This window comes from Squalius cephalus (genome assembly GCF_949319135.1).
Source record: "Squalius cephalus genome assembly, chromosome: 1".
NCBI lineage: Eukaryota > Metazoa > Chordata > Actinopteri > Cypriniformes > Leuciscidae > Squalius > Squalius cephalus.
This window is the reverse complement of record NC_137122.1, coordinates 63,745,951-63,766,745: the sequence shown is the minus strand read 5'-3', so window position 1 is coordinate 63,766,745 and position 20,795 is coordinate 63,745,951. Positions and strand designations below refer to the sequence as shown.

General features: G+C 39.8%; 1 protein-coding gene across 4 annotated transcripts; it reads right to left on the bottom strand.

Annotated features, from left to right (window-relative positions):
• Window positions 1-4,673: 4,673 nt before the first annotated feature.
• LOC307170043 (sterile alpha motif domain-containing protein 9-like) lies at window positions 4,674-19,223 on the bottom strand. 4 transcript variants are annotated; one of them, XM_079891031.1, is made up of 5 exons: window positions 19,121-19,223; window positions 18,972-19,030; window positions 13,018-13,212; window positions 11,116-11,179; window positions 4,674-11,031 (listed from the first exon to the last, which is right to left on the bottom strand). In XM_079891031.1, the coding sequence occupies exons 4-5, from the start codon at window positions 11,117-11,119 to the stop codon at window positions 6,467-6,469; spliced, it is 4,569 nt and encodes a 1,522-aa protein (XP_079747157.1). In that variant the 5' UTR covers window positions 11,120-11,179; window positions 13,018-13,212; window positions 18,972-19,030; window positions 19,121-19,223; the 3' UTR covers window positions 4,674-6,466. The 4 variants fall into 4 exon arrangements, with proteins under 4 accessions (XP_079747157.1, XP_079747158.1, XP_079747159.1 ...); XM_079891032.1 differs by lacking the exons at window positions 18,972-19,030; window positions 19,121-19,223 and adding an exon at window positions 18,631-18,698; XM_079891033.1 differs by lacking the exons at window positions 13,018-13,212; window positions 18,972-19,030; window positions 19,121-19,223 and adding an exon at window positions 18,631-18,665.
• Between the last annotated feature and the right edge of the window lie 1,572 nt (window positions 19,224-20,795).

Sequence of the window (20,795 nt, the reverse complement as noted above, 5' to 3'; positions counted from 1 at the left end):
CACCCTTACACCTTTATGACCACCATGTACCCATCCTCTGATGGCTACTTCCAGCAGGATAATGCACCATGTCACAAAGCTCGAATCATTTCAAATTGGTTTCTTGAACATGACAATGAGTTCACTGTACTAAAATGGCCCCCACAGTCACCAGATCTCAACCCAATAGAGCATCTTTGGGATGTGGTGGAACGGGAGCTTCATGCCCTGGATGTGCATCCCACAAATCTCCATCAACTGCAAGATGCTATCCTATCAATATGGGCCAACATTTCTAAAGAATGCTTTCAGCACCTTGTTGAATCAATGCCACGTAGAATTAAGGTAGTTCTGAAGGCGAAAGGGGGTCAAACACAATATTAGTATGGTGTTCCTAATAATCCTTTAGGTGAGTGTATATAAATTAACTAAATTAATAACTATATAAATAAAGGTGACTTGACTTGACTAGTGAGCCCTGTGTTTGCCTACAAACCTTCTTTCTTTCCCACAGAGATGTGGGGCTGGACTGGTGTCTGATGGAAAAGAGCAGATTGAGCTGGTGTTAGTTTAACAAGAGAATGCAAATTAATGCTGGGATACCAATAAGAATTTTTTTTTTTTCCTGGTGGTCCATCAAACCATTCATCCTCATATACATTGTTCCTATCCTGGCATAAAACCATGAGGTTAAATCCAAATCCATGAGGTTAAATGCAGATGAGGTCGTTTTTAAAGCCCAATTATAATACCAGTTTGGCGTAATTGACATAAAAGCACCTCCGGAATTGAACACTTTAATACCATTGTTTGAAATGAAAATGATCAATTCCAATTTGGACAATAAATCTACAGGGCATGTTTCAGAAACCAGTAAAGAATGGGTCACTCGTGTCAGCTTGTTTGTTACCCTCAATGGCATGGTCAACTAATCAACCAATGGTATGCCAGATAACCCATATGTTGTTTGGGTTTTGCTAGAATAAGCTACATTTTGAAGTTTCAGAGCGGTCTCTGCAATGATCATAGAAAATGTGGCACCTGTGACCAGGTAATGAAAGTCCTTCAACTTTCTTTTGTCTTGGGTTGTCGGTTATTTGTAGTAGTTGTTTTGGTTGAGTGTCTCCCGCCTTATCCTATTCATGGTCTCTCACGTTTGATGATGGAAACCAACGACTATTAGAGGGAAGGAGGAGATAGTTCATGTGTGAGATATTTTCTCTTTCGTGGACAATCCTTGATCCAATGTTCTCTTTCACCACAGACGTGACATTAGCTACGTTTACATGCAACCAAATAATCTGTTAGTAATCGGATTGAAGGCTCAATCGAACTGAAAAGCCTTCATGTAAACACCTTAATTGATCCGACTGAGCTCGATCCGAACGAAACTTCGATCAGGTTGAAAGGGCAGGTTTATTCCTTTTCTAATCCGATCGAGAGAACATGTAAACACTTGATCGGATTGAAAACCGAAACTGAAAGGACTGGCATTGAAATAGCGCAATGACGAATGATGTGAGGAACGAGCTGTTCTTCCTGATGAAAAAAGTGTTGAATAAATGAGTGTCCCGTCATTCTAAAATTCTCCTTTCACTTTGACTCAGTGTCTGTGAAGTGGAGCAGGACAACGGCCACCAGTCCTCGTTTCAGACTCTCATCCACGACTGGTTTTGGGCATTTTTACTGCGTTATAGATATAAGCAGCAAGGCACAACAGTTCATATGCTCATAGTCTCCAAATTATGACCAGAAATGTATCATCAATTGGAATGAATTTAGTCCGATTGAAACAAAAGTTGTGCACGTAAACGTAGCCACTGATCGGCAGCAGTTTTCCACTGATATGATGTTCCTTGATGGTCTCTTGGTAATGGCATACTGTCGGCCTTTTTGACTGTTTTGACCTCCTCTTCTTTTCCCAGTCCAGCGAACTCAGCCTTGGCCTCTGTTCTGCTTCGTCTCTCCCTTCAGCTGCTTTGTTAGCGATTGCTCCCCAGTCAGGTCGTGTGGGGTACGCCAGCCTCATTCTGGCAATCATCCTGTTCCAAGCAGTCTGCCACCATGGAGTGTCAGATAATTCTGCATAAGCATTCGTTCTTATGGATTAAAAGCATCTTAACCAGGTCCACGTACCTCAGTCCATTTCAAACCGAGCTTGTTGCTGAAAATAGCTTTCCAGTCTCATCCTGTGGGTTTGTATGTGGCATCGATGTTCTCCACTGCTCTGATAAACAGTTCCATCCCCTTTTCTGGGTCTGGAAGTGCAGTAGCCACATTTCAGAGTTCCTCTAAATATCAAGGTTGCTCCACCCATATATACCCATATTTCCTTCTCCAGGAAAACTGAAGCATCGGCAGGTTGAGGGCTTCTTGACTCCCCAGTCTGGCCTTGGATCTTGTTGTTATGTTTCTCATCAAGGTTCCTCACTGTGACTCCTTTTTATCTGAAAAGAATGGATAAAACGAAAGTCAGGACACTTTGATCAGTCAAAAGTCTGTTGGTAGGTGGGCAATGACTTGTGCAGGCCATATCTTCCTCTTCCTGTTTCTGCTTTGTAGTTTGTACAGCATTAAGGACTGCAGGTTCTGTGGCAGATTTTCTTTGCTGTTTTTTTGTTGCTCTGCCCCTCTCTACCACTTGTTGAACAGGATCCAGTCTACCCGCTTTTGCTTCTTCGAACTGCTTTCTGGTTTCTTCTAGAATTGAAACACTCAGAGAAGCGCATGAGTCAAAATACCCTTTTGTCAATTTTGACCACCATTGTTCAATTTGTTCATTACTCAAATTCCCACTTTTTTTTCAAGGTTCCCTTCAATTCAGGGACCACATCTGGTTTACCACAGCAATTCCCCATTCTATTTAAGCTATTCTTCTTTGCAGAAAGAAAAAATATAGAAACTCACAATCTTATTTTTTTCCGAGTGTGAGAGTAAGCAAGTTGTTCTGTGCAAGATGCAGAAAAAGAAAGATACTCACCATTTTAGAATGATTGTGAAAGCAAGTAAATTCTGTTTTGCAAAATGTAGAAAAATCAGTAGTGATAGTGATAATGAAAAGCAAGCAAGTTCTTCTTTGCAGAAAAACAGTAGTGATAGTGATATTATTTTTCAATGCCTCAATGTATTTCCACAATTTTATGTTTTTTTTTTTCCTGGTCACCCAACTTCAGACATTTAATACAATTCATACTGTGATACATCAATATATAAAACAATATTAAACTATAATTTATATAATATTTTCTTAGGATACGGGATATTTCTTACTATATTTAATTCATATAATCCTATTTCTGAGATCTCAGTTTTGATATTACATAATTGTTGTTATTATTATTATTTTATTCAAATAAAGAGCAAGTTGTAGTCTGTCTTACCTTTACAAGTACTTCGAGGCCGTGGAAAGATTTAGGCCCGGTTCCCCAAAACGTTCTTATCGTTAAGTAGTTCTTAACCTATTCCTTAACCTCTCTCTTAACGTTATGGCACGATTCCCGACACGTTCGTACGCTAAGTATATCTTCTGTAAGTCACACTTTCGTAAGGTTGGTCTGGACCATTCTTAGCTTTACCTTATCACTGTTGCAGGTCTATATGAATATAATACTGAAGTTTTAATACACCCAGACAGTGTTCAATTAGGCTAATTCAAGTGTTTTCATGCAAAGAATAAAATTGTCATTACACTGACTGTTGTTAGATTTTTTATTATATTATTATACAATATTATTAATTTAATTAAAAAGCGCTTTTAAAGGCCAGTGAAAGCATAGGCTACTGTCAGTTAAGTCCTATTCGGAGGCTAATATTGTTTCTCATGGGCTCGTCCGGTATTTTAAACATTTACAGGGGTAAGTCGGTGATTTTAGTGCCGTCCGAATCCATAATATCAGTGTTTTTCTCACCCAACCCGCGTAAAAATCCCTGTCCAAATTAGTACCTACTGTTTTTTGACAAACAGGTCGTGTGGTAATTTAATTGCCGTCTGAATCCACAATCCAAGTTTACAAGAAGAGATTCAAAATTCACGGTTTAAATCCTTTTTGATCACTGCCGAGCACCGTACGTAAGATGTAAACTTTTATTACTGAAATGCTGGAAAGTATTTACAAGAACAATATTTCATCGCAGCTCCACCTCAGCGAACAAAAATGGGAAAGAGAAGCACGTAAAATGTTTGAAAAGTTTATTGTGGCAGCAATATATGTTACAATTTTAAAATATGTAGGCTAGGCTATTATAGGCTATTATAGTTTGGATTATTTTTTATAATATCCAATAGTCCTAATAAATGTAATTTCAACTATTTCTGAAGTGCTTCTTTTATAAAGAACAGCACTTTCTCACATAAACAGCCCCTGCACGAGAGAATAATTGATTCTCGAGCCATCGATATCAACCAATTAAGCACCATCGCCACAGACAGCACCCGGTAACGTCGCACATAAGAAGGTATATCTTAAAGGGATAGTTCACTTTGAAATTAAATTTTGGTATGTTTTAGCTTACCCCAAGGGCATCCAAGATGTAGGTGTCTTTTTTTCCGCAGTAGTTTCAATTTTGATATTTTTAGGTCAAACGTTCTTGTCTGTCAGTCATTTAATGCAGGTCTGTGGTCACTGTCTCAAAGACCATGCACAGAGTCCAAATTAAAACAATTCCCCATCTATATATACACTAGATGTCGCCTTAAAGACATTCGTTCCAATGAACTGCCGTAGACAAGGTGACATCTAGTGTATATATCTATGCACCAGTCTGCGCACACGTCACACACCAGGATGCGCGCGCGCCCTCAGATCACTTGGACGTGGCTGTGTATAAGAGGTAAAAACGATATAAATACTGTTCGTTTTCTCACACAAACCGCTCGTTTCGTGTCTTAGGCCATCAATGTGTTCTTACGATGGGGAATTGTTTAATTTGGACAATGGGGAATTGTTTTAATTTGGACTCTGTGCATGCTCTTTGAGACCACAGACCTGCATTAAATGACTGACAGACAAGAACGGTTTGACCTAAAAATATCAAAATTGAAACTACTGTGGAAAAAAAGACACCTACATCTTGGATGCCCTTGAGGTAAGCTAAAACATACCAAAATTTAATTTCAAAGTGAACTATCCCTTTAAGCAGTTTCCTAAGGTATAGTTCGGGGAACACATTTAGGAACATAAACAACTTTGGTAAGATATATCTTTCGAGTCTTCTTAGCGCGCTAAGAGTGAGTGTTATCGGGGAACCGGGCCTTGGTCAATTTGAAATGGGAGGCAAATTGTATCCTCTTAGGATTTTAAATCAATGATAAAAGAGGAAGAAAAAAAATGTCCCTTTCCCGCCGATGAAGGGAGAAGATCCTCAGGCCTCCTGGCTAGGCTCACCAAAACTGTTGTGGAAATTCTCAATAAGAATACAACCAACTAAATCTGACTTCTTCAACACAGACAATTCAAACAACTTCCAGGTGTTAATATAATAAAATAATATACTACAGTACCTTGAGGTAATTCCCTGAATGCTGAAGTATGGTGACGGCATCCTGATAAGAAGCTACTATCACTTCCTTAATCACACATGAGCACACGGGTCTTTAGCATCTATACACTCTCACCGTCCTTTTTAGGTGTATGCTGGTCCGACACAGGATAATAATACTAACTGAGAGTATTACAGCCTCACCCTAGAGAAGGGCTTCTCTATAGTCTTCCAACACTATCACTGTCTCTGCTGTGGTCTTTTGAGCGTAAGAACATTAGTACTTCTATTCCTCAGCTGCGCAGCATATACCTGACACGACTCCCAAGTTGCTCTTTGCAGGAATGAAGTTTTATTCACGGCCGGGAGATCACTGGTCACAACAACCAAGTGAGTCTCCTGAACAGAAAGATACATGTACATTTAACAAATTATTTCTCACTATCAATGTACAGTGCTGATGTTAATTTACCAGGGAAATGGCTTTTCAGCTACACAGGACTTAAACATCTTCTCCACCTTAAATGTAATTTGCACCTAAAGACAGATATTGGGCCATCTGCATTGTCTATCCCAAACGTACACACGTTTCTGTCACGGAGAGTGATGAAGCAGACAGGCGAGAATAATATAACTGAAGTTTATTATGAACAGAAGCACGGAAACCAGCAGATGTAAATGGTGAGTTGAACACAATGAAGATAGTTGAATGGAACTTAGCTGATGAATTCACAGGTAGAGAACGGAACGAGGCTGATGGCAGACGTGGATGAGAGTCACTGACGATGATAGCAGGTTCGTAGAACAGGATTGGAAGACGAGGATGGCAGGTAAGTGGAAGGATCGAGGTAGAGTCTGTGTGTCCATAGAAAGACGAAATCAGACAATGAAGAGTGGTGGAAGTGAATGTATATAGTGAACAGGTGACGAGGTACAGGTGTGGTGATTATCAGGGGAGAGTGAACGAGTGGGTGGAGTCTGTAGATCTGGTGGAGCCGTGACAATTTGTCTATTTTTGTACAGTAATGTTATATGCAACAGGTCCTTTAAAAGTGAAGCCCAGGTAAAATGTGACATTCTCATTGTTATGGGGTACTGAGGATGAATGGAGAGCTGGGATATGAAATTTCATTCCTTTGGGACCCTCTAGAAAAACCTTCTCATCCTCCGTCCAGCCTGTGACACATCTCAGCAATTTAGAGATTTCTGGCATTTTCCATACCTCTCCACTAAACCATTTCAGGCGTTTTTCTGAAACAGACAGCAGTTTTGTGATTTCAACCTTGCTCTTGTGGACAAACTTTTCAAATCCAGTTCCATTGCTCAGGAAGAAATGAGTGTAGATCCTCTTTTTCCTTGGAGGGATGTCCTTCAGTTTCTTGTCATAGTTTCTCTGGAGGTGTTCAACAGCAGAGAGGACAGTTTCATACTTGTGTTCTTTCTCCACTTCTGTGTCATGCTCTTCTGGCCAGGAAAGTAAGACAAGTAAGAAAAGAGCACTTGGCAAGCATCTCAGTTTCTCTTTAGGAAATTGGTCACTCAGTCTTTGCAGATCCTGAAATGCAGCCAGCTTAGAAGACTGAGCTGAGAGGCAACTTAAAGCAAAGTGGGATGCTATGTAGTTGACAAGGTCCGCTTGTGGCATTTGTGCCATCATAGGATTGCTTGGGTAAAGTGAAATAATTTGCTCCAGAACACTCACAGGGTTACCATCTTTCTGGCTTGTTAGGAGGGAAAAAATTGTTGTGATGTTTCCCCCACCATGATAATAAATCAACATGTGTTTCATGAGAGGACTTAAGTTCTCTTGTTTTTGATCTGTAATAAGAGAAGCACCACTGAAGTATTTGCCATAAGCAGAAGTCTTATTCACCAGCCAGTGCATGGGATACTTTATTGTCCTCTCCACAGTGTCAGATGTCTTCTCCTCATCAGTGTTCAGGTCAGTCTGGAAGTAACTCAAGTCTTCCGAAATCCATTCCAGTGCTTCCAGCATTATTTTTCGGAGGTTTTTCAGCTTCCAATGATAATGTTCCCATGGTTCTTCTATCTCAACAGGAATGTAATCTGTAAGGAGGTATTTAATTAATTCTGAAGAGTTTCTTCTTGAGAACACATGAAGAGTGCGCATTAGATTCAGCAATGCACATCCTACCTCTACTACTCCAAAAAATCCAGCATTGTTCATGGTCTCTTTGTCCTCAACTGCTGCATTCTTGCATTCCTGAAAACATTCGATGGCTTTTAGTGCCGTTTCCAAAGCATCTACTGTGTTTTCAGGTGTTTTTTCATCCTGCTCCATGGCTTTACATTTTGCTGCGAACCACTGCCTGTACACCTGACCTCTGGTATCAAGAATGTAGGAATTCTTTGGTATTTTTGCTACTGCAGTTTTTGCCCACTTTTCTGCTTCTTCAAATCTGTCATGTTTGTAATGGAGTCGAGCCAGTTGCTGAGCAAAAAATGCATCCTCATTAAAACGCTTGTAAGCCGCTTTTAGAAGCTCAATGGCTTTATCTGGACACTCTTTCTCTCTCACTTGCTCAATTAGGGGAGAGAAAAAGCTGTCAAATTTATCACCTTTGCTGATCCTGTGACGTGTCATGAACAGCCCTCGCAAGAACTTCATGTAATGATCTTTACCAAACCTGTGCTCAAAGAGCACATCGTTGTTGAGAAGATCCAATGCAAGATCACTTTGTTGTTGTTTGTCACCCAGAAATTGTTGGAGGATTTCCTTTGCAACCAGTGGATGAATGATTCTGACGGAGTTAATGTAGGTGTTTTCATCCCTCAAGTGTATCAAGACCAATTTAGCTTGCTCACTTAGAGAAGTCTCAAAGGCATGTCGTCGAAACCTATCCACATGGATGGACAGAGCCAAGAGAGCTTCGCAATGTGACTGAGAGATGAATGAGTTCTGCACATAAGCGTTAAGCAATGCCACATACAGAACAAGCTTAGTAACCACAGACTTGTGGTCAATGTCTTGCAGTAAATGATTGACAAACTTCTTCAAATATTGGCTCTCGAATTCCTCACTCATCAGGACAAATGTTAGAATGAATTCTGGCTTTAACTGCTTTTCAAGTCTTTGTCGTTTTTTGGAAAACTGCTTTTTTTCAGTCTCTGAAAGTTTATGAGTAATAGAAACATTCTGTTGAGGTGATTCCTTGCACATCTTCTCTGGATTGTGCGATCGCCTACAACTTAGCAGAATGAAGCAGAGAGTTCCACGTGCTATTTTCTTGGTATTGACAGCCACTTCTAATTCATTCTTTACATCTTCTAAATAGTCTTGATCACAGTCTTCAAACAGCAGCAGAACAGGGAGGCATTTTTGGGGATCTTTTTCTTCGTATTCCCGAAGCCAAACGGCATCTTCTGAAACAACCGATGCAGATTTTGAATGATTTACAACGGCACATCTTAGATCCCTTCGATTATTCCATAGTACCTGCCTTGCCACTGTACTGCCACCACTGCCAGGATGATGGTATATGTTGATGCAGCTGATGGGTGCCCGATCCAAACTCCAACAAAGACAGTCTTTCACCATATTGTTGACTTCATTGTAAGCATCTCTTTGAATAACCTCCCCAATAATTTTTTTATCTGCAAGCCAGAGATTCATCCAAGTTACTTTTCCTCCATGGTAAAACTGCTGCTCAATCTTTTCAGATTCCATGACATCGGGACTAGTTTCTTCACAGTGGTTTAGACTCAGAATCTCCAATGAACATCTTGTTTCCTCCTCTCGAGTATCAAGGAAACACTCCCCTTTGGCATGGATCGGTAATCGTTTGGTGGCCCGTGTAGCGGTAGGTTGGACCTGTTGGAGGGTTGCATTTACCTGACTTATTGTCATCCCAACAACACTTGAACTGTTTACTGTTTCCATGTCACAGGATCCTAGAGCAAACCTCTGCCAGTCCTTAAAATTCTCCTCTGATTCAGCAAGGCAGATAATGTCCTCATGTCCTTCCATGTCAGTGAAGAACTCATAGAATGTGTTTAGGAATGGTATGTCAACAGGGGAAGTAAGAAGGAAGATCACTTGAAAGGTTCCTTTTGGCAAGATATCTTTGCAGATCAGTGACACACAATCTTTTAGAAGGGTTCTTTTTGTTTTGACCCAGGTCTTCTCATCACAGGGAGGCTCATTGCCTTTATAATTGTTCCGGCCATTGCAAAATATCCAGCTGGTTTGATCAAACAGATGCAGATGACTCTCGAAGTCTCGGATGCTCAAGCCGCTGGGAATTTTGTAGTTCTGCATGAAATGGCGATTCACTACATGGTGCTTATTGTATTCATGGCATAACCCAAACACATTGGAATCTGGATCAAAATCAAACACACAGAAGATGTTCATGTTCAGCAAAAAATCAATGTGTTTCAGATCCTTCTCCTGAAATCGATTGGTGACAAGTATGTGCCATTTTTCCTTGTCCATTATTTTATTTCCACCTGTTATAAGCATTTTGAGCTTTTTTCCCAGGTTCTGGCACAGTTTTGGTGCTGTGAAATTATCAGTTTTCTCTGCCTCTTCTCTCTGAGCATCCCTAAAATTGATCTGTTGGTAGAACTCAATCAGGTCAGCCACCGGTTCAGTTTTAGAACCCACTCTCCGATAAGCAGTTTTCTTCTCAAACTGAACTTTGTTTGCCTTCTCATTAAAATTTGGCAGGCTAACAGAGAACACCTTATTCTTCACTATGCTCACTGCTGGCTTAATATCAACCTCCACAACATAGTGTTCCACATCGCTGTTTGAACCAACTACTTTAACAAACTGAGGTTCACCAACACATAGTCGTACAAGTTCACTATCAGAGCTAGAGAAACTCCTCTCAATGTAATCTAATGAATCACAATATACATCTTTTTCCTCGATAGGAACACCAATGATTTCACCATGTACATAACCAGTGTCACCTCTACTGTCCATGACACCAAAATGTATTGTGCCATTTGTACGAACATTCATACAACTAGTAGCAAACTTCAGCACTTCCTTTGCGAACTTGGCCTGTAGTCTTTGACGGTCCAGTGTTGCAGCAGTGGCAAATGACTTGTACTCATGACATGGAATAATAAAATCACTAACCCCTGATTCTGGTAAGAGTACACTGTTCTTAACATATGTAAAATCAGCACCTTTCATTTCAAAAGGTCGTGGTTTGGAATCTCTCTTTGTTGTTACCACAAGTACAGAATCTTCTTCCTTGTTATTGTCTTCATTGACATTGGCTCTTGTGTCAATGCTTTTAATTGCACTTGCTCCAAGGTCATTTTTTCCAGAAGACTCTTTGTGTAAATTATCATGTTGTCGTTGGGCTTTTTGTGAATTAATTACTAACTCGTCTCTTTTTTTGATTATCAATAGCACAGGCCCGGATTTCATTCCAGTCTCTTTTTTCAGATATTCTTCTGATAGTTCACGGAGGATCCGACCATCTACTTCCTCTTCATGAAGTTTTTCGATGTATGTTTCTTTAATTCCTATTGATCTTAACCAGATGCTCACCATAGACTCAGTCCATGTCTCCAGTGGAGGATCCTCTGGCATTTCTGCAAACCAAAAAACAGCCCAAAGTGAGATATTTTACTTCAAAACAATGACTGGTAAGTGTTATAAAACAACATTATACTTGCCCATTGTTTAATGTCTTCTAAAGATCATTCACAGTGCAAATACAGACACCTTTACATTGCAGACCTTGAAGAACAGAAATTGCATTGTTAAAGCAGAGACATTTTAAAGCCATCAACAATACATTTATCTATCAAAAACTGGGATGCATTTCAGATTAATTTCATTATTATATAATTGCACAACAAGGGGTTTAAACATAGACAGGTGCATTCATTAATTTAACAGTTTATTGCTATTGTATCACATCTGCATTAACAAATTGCATGCTATAGATGCATAAATAGGCATAACAATAAACAGGAGCATGGAGAACGTTTAGGTTACGTCTAGGGTACGGAGACATTACGTCAGAACTGAACTGACGAATTGGGATCTCGTCTGAGAGCCCAGTCACCTTTGAGTGTAAACAAAACAAACCAATGGACATTGGCGAGTGAGATTGGCGAGTAAGACCATTCAGCGGTGATACAGCAATTGTGGTATTGGGATGTAACGTCTCTGTTCCCTCCTTCAGGGGGGACTCCTACTGAACTGATGAACTGCAAACCCGACCAAAAGGCCACAATTGCTGACACTTCAAGCGCCCCAAGTAAGCCTCCTCTACCCCCTCACCTGTTGCAACGGAAAAAAGGACAGGGCTTTACTCTGAGATAGCCAGTCACTGCTGTTCCTTTGACCCACACAGTGAGACTATTGGATAACACTGGGAAAGTGTGCCTATTCCAAATGGAAAGAGATGCTATGGAGACCACATCCTGCATGTGGAGAGGTAACATGTGGAGATTACACATATGGACAGACCATTGGGGCAGTGCTACATATGGAAGGTCTCTGGGGTAGAGCCAGCCTCGCTAAGGGTGGAAGTCAATACCGGCAGAGCGAACTCTGCCAAGGGAAAGACACGGGCTCACCGACAGGACAGCCATACCGTGGAAGAATACACATGTGGGATCACCCATGGGGGAATCACAAGACATGGCCACCTAGTCTAGTACAGCCTTCTGGACATACACATGACTGCTAGAGCTAGCGCTAGACGCTTTTGCAGCGTCTAACTGCAGAGGGTGCTGGAGGAACACTACCAGGCTTCACCAGGTGGGGAACTCAACCGGGAGCAATATAGGCATTTGTATCCCGTCCATGGAGGGGAATGGCACAGCAAGCAAGACACAGAGTGAGTCCTCTCCTCTACTAGCTACTTGTAACCAGTAAATGGGATGAAACCGGCTCTACACAGAGATTGTAACACCTCGCAAACATGTTAGGTGTTGCCCAGCCTGCAGCTCTACAAATGTCTGTCAGCGAGGCTGGGCCAACGCCCAGAAGGAGGCAACACTCTTAGTGGAGTGAGCCCTCACTCCGAGGGGGCACGGCTTGTCTTGATCCTGATACGCTAAGACAATGGCATTCACTATCCAGTGGGCCAACCTCTGCTTGGAGATCTTTCCCTTCTGCTGGCCTCCGTAACAGACAAAGAGCTGGTCTGAGGTTCTGAAGCTCTACGTGCGGAAGCTGATTCGTAACGTGTGCAATATCTCACGATCTCCGAGTGTCCGAACTCGCACCGTGTATAATTATTTACATAATTATCTAATTTCAACACTGCATCAATGTTACTTTTACTGTTTGCAGTGTGGACACTACAGGACTTCCCTGTGGGGTTGAAAGGGTTATTTAACAAGCAGTGACTGTGTAGTTGCTGATGAATAAGTTCACAGTAATAATATGCTCACATTATTAGTGCATTATAAATATTAGTTTATAAATTTAAGTTTTAAGTTAGGTCGAGTTAAATCGAGTTTTAATTTAATGCATGGTATTTTAACAGTAACATACTGTAGATTACAGTAAATAACTACAATTAACAGTAAATTAATGGCAACAGTGTTGCAAGTATTTACCATTCATTTGCGGGACAATGTTTTACAGTGTGGGTTGCGTGTGTCTTGGTCCAGACTTGACTGACGGGGTTTGCAACAAGTCTCAGTTTTCGAGGGTCGAAAACTCCGGAGTAGTGTGGACGGCAGGCGACTTATTTCCACAGTCTGATTGGGAACTTATGCTCTCGAGCCAAATATGGTTCTTTCACTGAGTACCTAATGGCTCAAAGGTAGTGTTAATTCAATTAAAAATAAACATATTGATTATTTTAAAATATTATGTCAGCTCCAGTTTAAATCCAGCCTCTGATGAAGACTTTAGATGCTCCAAGAGACAGCGCCAACAACTGCAAAGACTTTTTTTCTATCTTGATCATTTTCAACAAACATATATTCATTACTTCAATGGGCTCATTGTTTCTGCCTTAAATTAATATTAACATTGTTTAAATCAATACATTATTAGCCAACTATGTGATTTGTATATGTACATTTCTGAAATACATCACTTCTGATAACAGATCACTCAATATGTATTGTGAAAAGTACTATACAAATAAATGTGAATTTAATTAAATTTAATCAAAATATTATTCATTGATAGTCAACAACAACAAGTTTTAATTTCACTGGACAATGTGAAGTGGAGCGGTAATTTTCCAGTAATTCATAAATCGGTTAAAAATCACATGGACAGACAAATTTACATGAAGCGATCTGAATCTGCGTCGTTGAAACAATGGATGTTAATTGACTACAAAGCACTACACAAAACCAGAACCAAAATGCGCATTAATGGTTTAATATTCAAGTTGTATTTTGCCTGTTTATTGATACACCGTTTACCATTTGATCAAACTATCATAGTTGGTTAAATTAAGCCCAGGCGCCACCTACAGGCCTATTATGTGAAGTGTAGGCGGACAACAACATGTGAAATGGTGATGTAGAAGGACTTTATATTACCATTTTTGACAATTATGTAGCAATAGTATATATATAATAGTACAGTGACGGTCAAAATTTGGACAAATTACTATTTTTTATATATATATATTTTTTTGTCTCTTATGTGCATCAAGCCTGCATTTATTTGATCAAAAATAGAGGATTTGTTTTTTAAATAATGTTTTTAAAAAAAAAAATTTTTTATATACGTTAAAATATAATTAATGGGTGCTTGCCAAAGGCAAGGCACTCGCTATTGTTCTTCTCCATACTTATTTTCTTTTTTATTATTCCGCCGAAAGTTTGACGCGCTACTCCTGCCGTGGCTTTTGTCACAGACCCACGAATGAGGCATCAAATCGTGCGGATTATTCGGGAATGGTGTGCTATGACTTTTATAAGCGATCGGGTGTTCGCCCCAGGGGCGATAAAGCGGTCGAAAAATCCCATAGACTTAACATTGTGACAAACTTTGACGAGTCATAGCTCCGAGCGTGGATTTCGCATTTACCACATTTGAAGAGGCTTGAAGGCTCTGTAAGAACATACCTCACAATGGGGTAAAAGTTGCACCCCTGGGGGGCAGGAGCAGCCCAAAGTTTCCCATTGACTTACTATGGTGTAGGACGGCCCATGAAATGCATGTGTTTTTCCTACTATGGTAAATTGCATAGGGATTTTGTATTGAACATAGCTCTGGATCACAGTGTCATAGAGACTAGGGGGCGGGCTCATTTTACTCAAACGACCAAGCAGTCTCTCAGGATCATTCATAGGTGTGATTGGCAAAGGACAAAAAAGCAGGAAAATATACGGCACACCTACCATGACACCCCCCCCCCTCACACACACACACAGTGACATAATTTATATACATTTAATGAAAAACAGTGCAAACGTGCAATATATTATTTTATATTATATTTTATAACATCCTATAATGGTAGTCTAATGCAATGTTGGTAGATTGCCACCTGTAGAATTTCCTTTTGTTGAAAACCAAGATAAAAGTAAAAAACTATTATTTAGTGTAGATCCATGTCTGAGACAGTTCGACTTAAAGGCACACTGTGGAGAAATTGTGTTTTTGTCAAACAGCGACCCCTAGAGTCGCTGTGGAATACTTGCACTGTCGTAAATACCCCTCCACCCCCCCACCCTGTACACCGGTACCTGCGTCGGGCATGGAACAGGCACACAGACTCCGAAGACATGATTATTGCAATTTATCTAGTTTGCAAATTGTGCTCGTTTATTTACAACCTCTACGTTAGGCTTATTTATGTCCTGATATTTATGTGAGATATTGAAAACTGTTCTCATGATAATCGCAAGAATCAACCTCAGGACTACGTGATAAATACACCTCACAACACCTGAGTTCAGCTGGCAAACTAGTTCGTGAGGCAAGCTAGGCAATAAAACATAACGCAAAAAACAGTGTTTGTTGTCTGTTAACAGCTCTGATAATCGAAAGCTAGCTAGACATATGTGGAAATTATTGGACTGGTCTAATTATCAGCAATGGATCAATGAACAGCTTAAAAAAATGACATACTACAAGCAAGCGCAACAACATACAACATAGAACGCAAACAAGTTTACAAATAAGAGATTTATTTACTGGCCACTTCATGCGTTTTCTCAGATCGGATTGCTATCAGATTTATCAAAACTATTCTATTTACACCTGGTCACAAATGTGTTTTTGCGCTTCAATTCTCGCGCTATATGCAGATTTAATGGAGTGCACGTCACCGAAAGCAACAGATATGAGCTGCATTTTATTGATCATCAGCTAAAATTTCAAAATCAAAGACCGCAATAAGAGAGAGCAGCAGCAACAGCCCTGGTAAGATCATTTAGTTTCTTTACTTTTAATGATGATGATGATTGTGTGTTAAGCATCTGCGACTTACTTTCACTTTGATTTGCGATAGTTTGCACGTTGGCTTGATGAATTGATGCTCAGCTTCTCATCTGCGTGTTCCAGCGCGTCGTCATATCTGGCAATAACATATAGCCTATAACACGCTCTCACACGGTTTTTTTATTATTTATTTTTTAGCATTTTTGGGAGGAGTACAATTTACATATGTGGTTTCAACAACCAGATGCATTTACACTTGTTCAGTTTCGTCTGGAATGCGTCTCAGACCTACTCCTGAAGTGGTTTGAGCAATCGGATTCAAATCCGTCTTGAATGCGTTTCGGAGGACATTTACACCTGGTCTTTTCACGATCATATAGCTATCCGATCTGAGAAAACGCATGAAGTGGCCAGGTCTAAACACAACAGCCCCCATGACAAAAACATGCGCACGAAAGCCGAAAACAAACGCTGGTTGGCATCTCACGTCCATAGACAGTATATAAATGCTCACGTCAGAATTTGAGGAAGTGGTGGGGGAAGTGACGTATGCCGTAAAGCAGTCGAATTTTGTAGTTCTTTTTGTGCTCTGGTTACTACCCGAACCCCGAAGTTACGCAGTGCCAGTAAAAGCGATACAGACCCCGTCAGGCTATGGCAGACGTGTCATTCAACCTATTGTAAGTCGATGTACCATCACAAGGGTCTTGGAAATATATTATGAAGGTTGAAAAGTTACACGGTGTGGCTTTAACAAGTGCATTGCTTTGCGCGCGCGTTGGAAACACTCGATCTGCGCCAGTGGATGCGCACCGTTATGAATGCCTGTGTAGCAATGTGAAACAACGGCAAGCACACACACAACTTCAACGTTAGACTGTATTCTCGTACTGTTTCAACTTTATTCTCGAAATGTTTCGACTTTAATCTCAAAATACTAGATTTATTTATTTATTTTTTCTTTATGGATTTCTTTCTTTTTTTGTTGCGGTTCAGGGCTTCCGTAGGCTATTCTGATCATGCTATGACATTTTCTCGTTGTGCAGCTGGCTCTAGAGGCAGTATTTTCTAACCATGTCGGGGGAGTTTTATGCGTATGCCTTTTAGAATGTCACTTGCCAGGTCATAAGGGGTAGTCTACAGAATGTATTATACTTGTCAAAACGAAAATAGGAAACTCCACTATGTCTCTCTTTACATGTATTTTGTCCCGTTGTCGGCTTTAGCTAAGAAAAGAAATAGTTCGCCCCACACGTCCAAAATTCTTAGCACACTTTAGATAACCTTCCGCAACGAGAGCAGGCTCTTTGGTGGAGCTCTGCTTTGAATGAAGTTTCATCATGACAAATGAATGGACTACTTGCGGAGTGACATGAAGACATGAATCAGAGGCACAAAGAAATGTTGACAGCGGTGAGTGGTAATTATGTTTACCAATGCCCGAACCGTGCTTTGTGCAACCGTGCAAAAAAAAAAAAAAAAAAAAAAAAAAAAAAAGCGGATTTGCATGATTTACGAGAGCATCATTTTCAGGTCGGAAAAGCCGGATTTCCGGATTTATCCGGAAGAATCACACCCCTGATCATTGTGAAGCTATCAAGCCACACCCTAGCAACCATTTAGAGCACCTTAGCAACAAGTTCCATAGACTTACATTGAAAGAGATCAAAGGGATATCTCTGTATAGAAGTGTCATAGAAACACGAGGGTGGTCTTGTTTGAATCGGGGCAGCAAACAGCCAATCATGAATCACCTCAACACTTTTTGGCCACAGGCTAATCATGCTAGCATTATGCTAGCTACATGCTAATCATGCTAACATCTTGTTAAAACATGTTAGCAACATGCTAATCATGCTAGCATCTTGCTAAAACATGCTAGCATCATGCTAACAACATGCTAATCGTGTTAACTTCTTGTTAAAAACATGCTAGCATGATGCTAACAACTTGTTAATCATGCTAGCATTATGCTAATTTTGTAACAATCTTGATAAAAACTAGCTAACCGTACCCTAGCAACCGAGTGGTGAGTTTTGCCACTGCAAGCACCCACTCACATTTTCTTCAGGAAATGTACATTCTAGTTTATTTTTTGTGATGCAAAGCTGAATTTTCAGCATCATTACTCCAGTCTTCAGTGTCACATGATCCTTCAGAAATCATTCTAATATGCTGATTTATTATCAATGTCAGAAACAGTTGTGCTGCTTAATATTTTTTAGGAACCTGTGATGCTTTTCTCAGGATTTATAAAAAGTTAAAAAGAACAGCATTTATTCAAAATAGAAATTCTTTTATGTTTTTACTATCACGTTTTATCAATTTAGCACATCCTTGCTGAATAAAAGTACTAATTTCTTTAAAAAAAAAGAAAAAAGAAAAGAAAATTACTGACCCCAATTTTTTTAACGGCAGTGTTACAAAAAAAATTGTTCAAAAGAATTCTATTTTAAATAAATGCTGTTCTTTTTTTATTTTCTTTAAAAAAAAACAACGTATTATTCATCAAAGAACCCTGAAAAAAGTATCAAAGTTTATAAGTATATTAAAATAGAAACCCATTATTTTAAATTGTAGTAGCTAATATTTCACAATATCACAGTTTTTTCTGTATTTTGATCAAATAAATGTATGTGTCCAAATTTTTGACCAGAACAAGATCAAGCAACTTTTTCAGGCCATTCAGATTCAGACGTTTCAGACGTTCGACACAAATCGCATGACAGACTTATTTGGCTGAAAAAAATTTGGTCATTTAACATTTCTATCCTAAAACAGCGGTCAAAAAGGAAATGTTTAGTTTAGCTACTTACATTTTAACTCACAATGACCATTAACTGGAATTCACGCTCAGCACAGCAGATTGTGTGTAATTAAAGCCCTCCTACTTTGATTTGATTGGTCATCTCAACTATTTTGACATTGAAGAGCGGTGACAGACCAATGAGGGAGCTCAGATGACACGCTCTTGTGCTGTGTAGTACCAGAGCCATATAGAGAGAGATTCTGCTGTGTACTATTTATAGGCTATTTCACAACATTATATACACCACGGCATATAAAACGTCCTTGAAATACGAAGCTTGCTAAACTGTATTTTAGGATATATTTTGGGATTAAACAAACAAAGTTGTCGAGTCTCTCCTGCACTGACCGGAGTTCAGCCGCCTCCTCTTTACATCCATAAAAGACGAATCTTCCAAAGGGACAAACCTTTGAACAACGTAAAGCAATGTGTAATATGAGTGTAAATAAAATATATCTTAGACAATTTTTAGATTATTTGCACATCACAAGATTTACCCAATAATCGACGAGCGTGAGAGTGCAGTGAAATGCAAGACTCTGTTTCAGCAACAGCAAGCAACAGCTGCGTGTGTGTGTGTGTGTGTGTGTGTCGCAGAGCGGGATTTCTGCTGGAAAAAAAATGGTCTTAACTTTCGATTTCCTGAGAATCAAAGGAAACGTTTCCTGTATGGGCTATACACTAAACATATAACATATAAACTATAAAATATTAGAAACCGAACAGAACATGAAACAGTAAAATGTAAAAAAATAAAATAAATAACAATAAAAAAAAGCACCCAACCATAAAGCATTGTTAGCATTTTTGTTAATTTAGAGGTTTTGGTTACACTTTATTTTACAGTATAATATTATGCAGGCCTACTACAGGGTTAGGATTATGCTAGTTGCATTTAATATGCATAATTTACTGTTATTAGTAAGTGCATGTAATGTATTGCTAGGGCACTGTAAAATAAATTATGACCCAAGTTTTCATCACAATAATTTCTCAGCTTTCAACTGTGTGCAGTCCTAATCCATACATGACATTATCACCAAAACATGGTTTTCCAGGTTAATATTGTGCATATGGACTCTCTGTTTAACCGGATCATTAAACTGATGACAACCAGTTAATGCTCACAGTGTACAGCACTTTAATTAGGGCCCGAGCACCGATGGTGTGAGGACCCTCTTGGAATTGCTCTGTTTATTAGGGCCCGAGCACCGATGGTGTGAGGACCCTCTTGGAATTGCTCTGTTTATTAGGGCCCGAGCACCGATGGTGTGAGGACCCTCTTGGAATTGCTCTGTTTATTATTATTATTATTATTCTTCTCCGCATTGAATTGCATTTTTGAGGGCCTAAACATGCGCGAAAACTCACGAAACTTTGCACACGCGTCAGAACTGGCGAAAATTTACATCTGATATAGGTTTCAGAATTGGACGGGGCAAAATGGCTCGATAGCGCCACCTATAAAAGTTCAACGGAGTGCGCCTCCTGCAACGTTCCACGTACGTGCACGAAATTCGGTACATACGTGTAATGACCTAATACCTACAAAAAAGTCTCTTGGAGCATAGCCCTAAACACAACAGGAAGTCAGCCATTTTGAACTTCCTCTCAGATTTTTGTGCAGTTTTTGCCATTTTCAGGCCTCGTACTTTAACGAACTCCTCCTACAGTTTTAATCTGATCATCTTCAAATTTGGTGAGTGTAATCTTAAGGCCTTTGCGACGTTAAATTGCGAAGATCTTGAGTTTTCGTCAAAGGGCGGGTCCTCGGCGGCCTTACAAATTTCGATGTTTCGCCATGAAACAGGAAGTTGCTGTAACTCAGGCATGGAATGTCCAATCTCCCCCAAACTTCACACGTTTGATAAGAGTTCTGTCCTGAACACATGGCCATGCTCATATTCAGTTATAGTCATAGCGCCACCTGCTGGCAACAGGAAGTGACATGTTTAACACTGTTATGGACTCCTAATAACATATAAAAAAGTGCCAGCAAGTGCGAAACATGCTAACAACATACTAGAAGCATGCTAAAACATGCTAGCAAACTCTTAGCTAAGTGCTAAAGCATGCTATTATTGCAATTAAATAGGAATTTGCTGTAACTCAGGCATGGAATGTCCAATCTGCCCCAAACTTCACACTTTTGATAAGCGTTCTGTCCTGAAC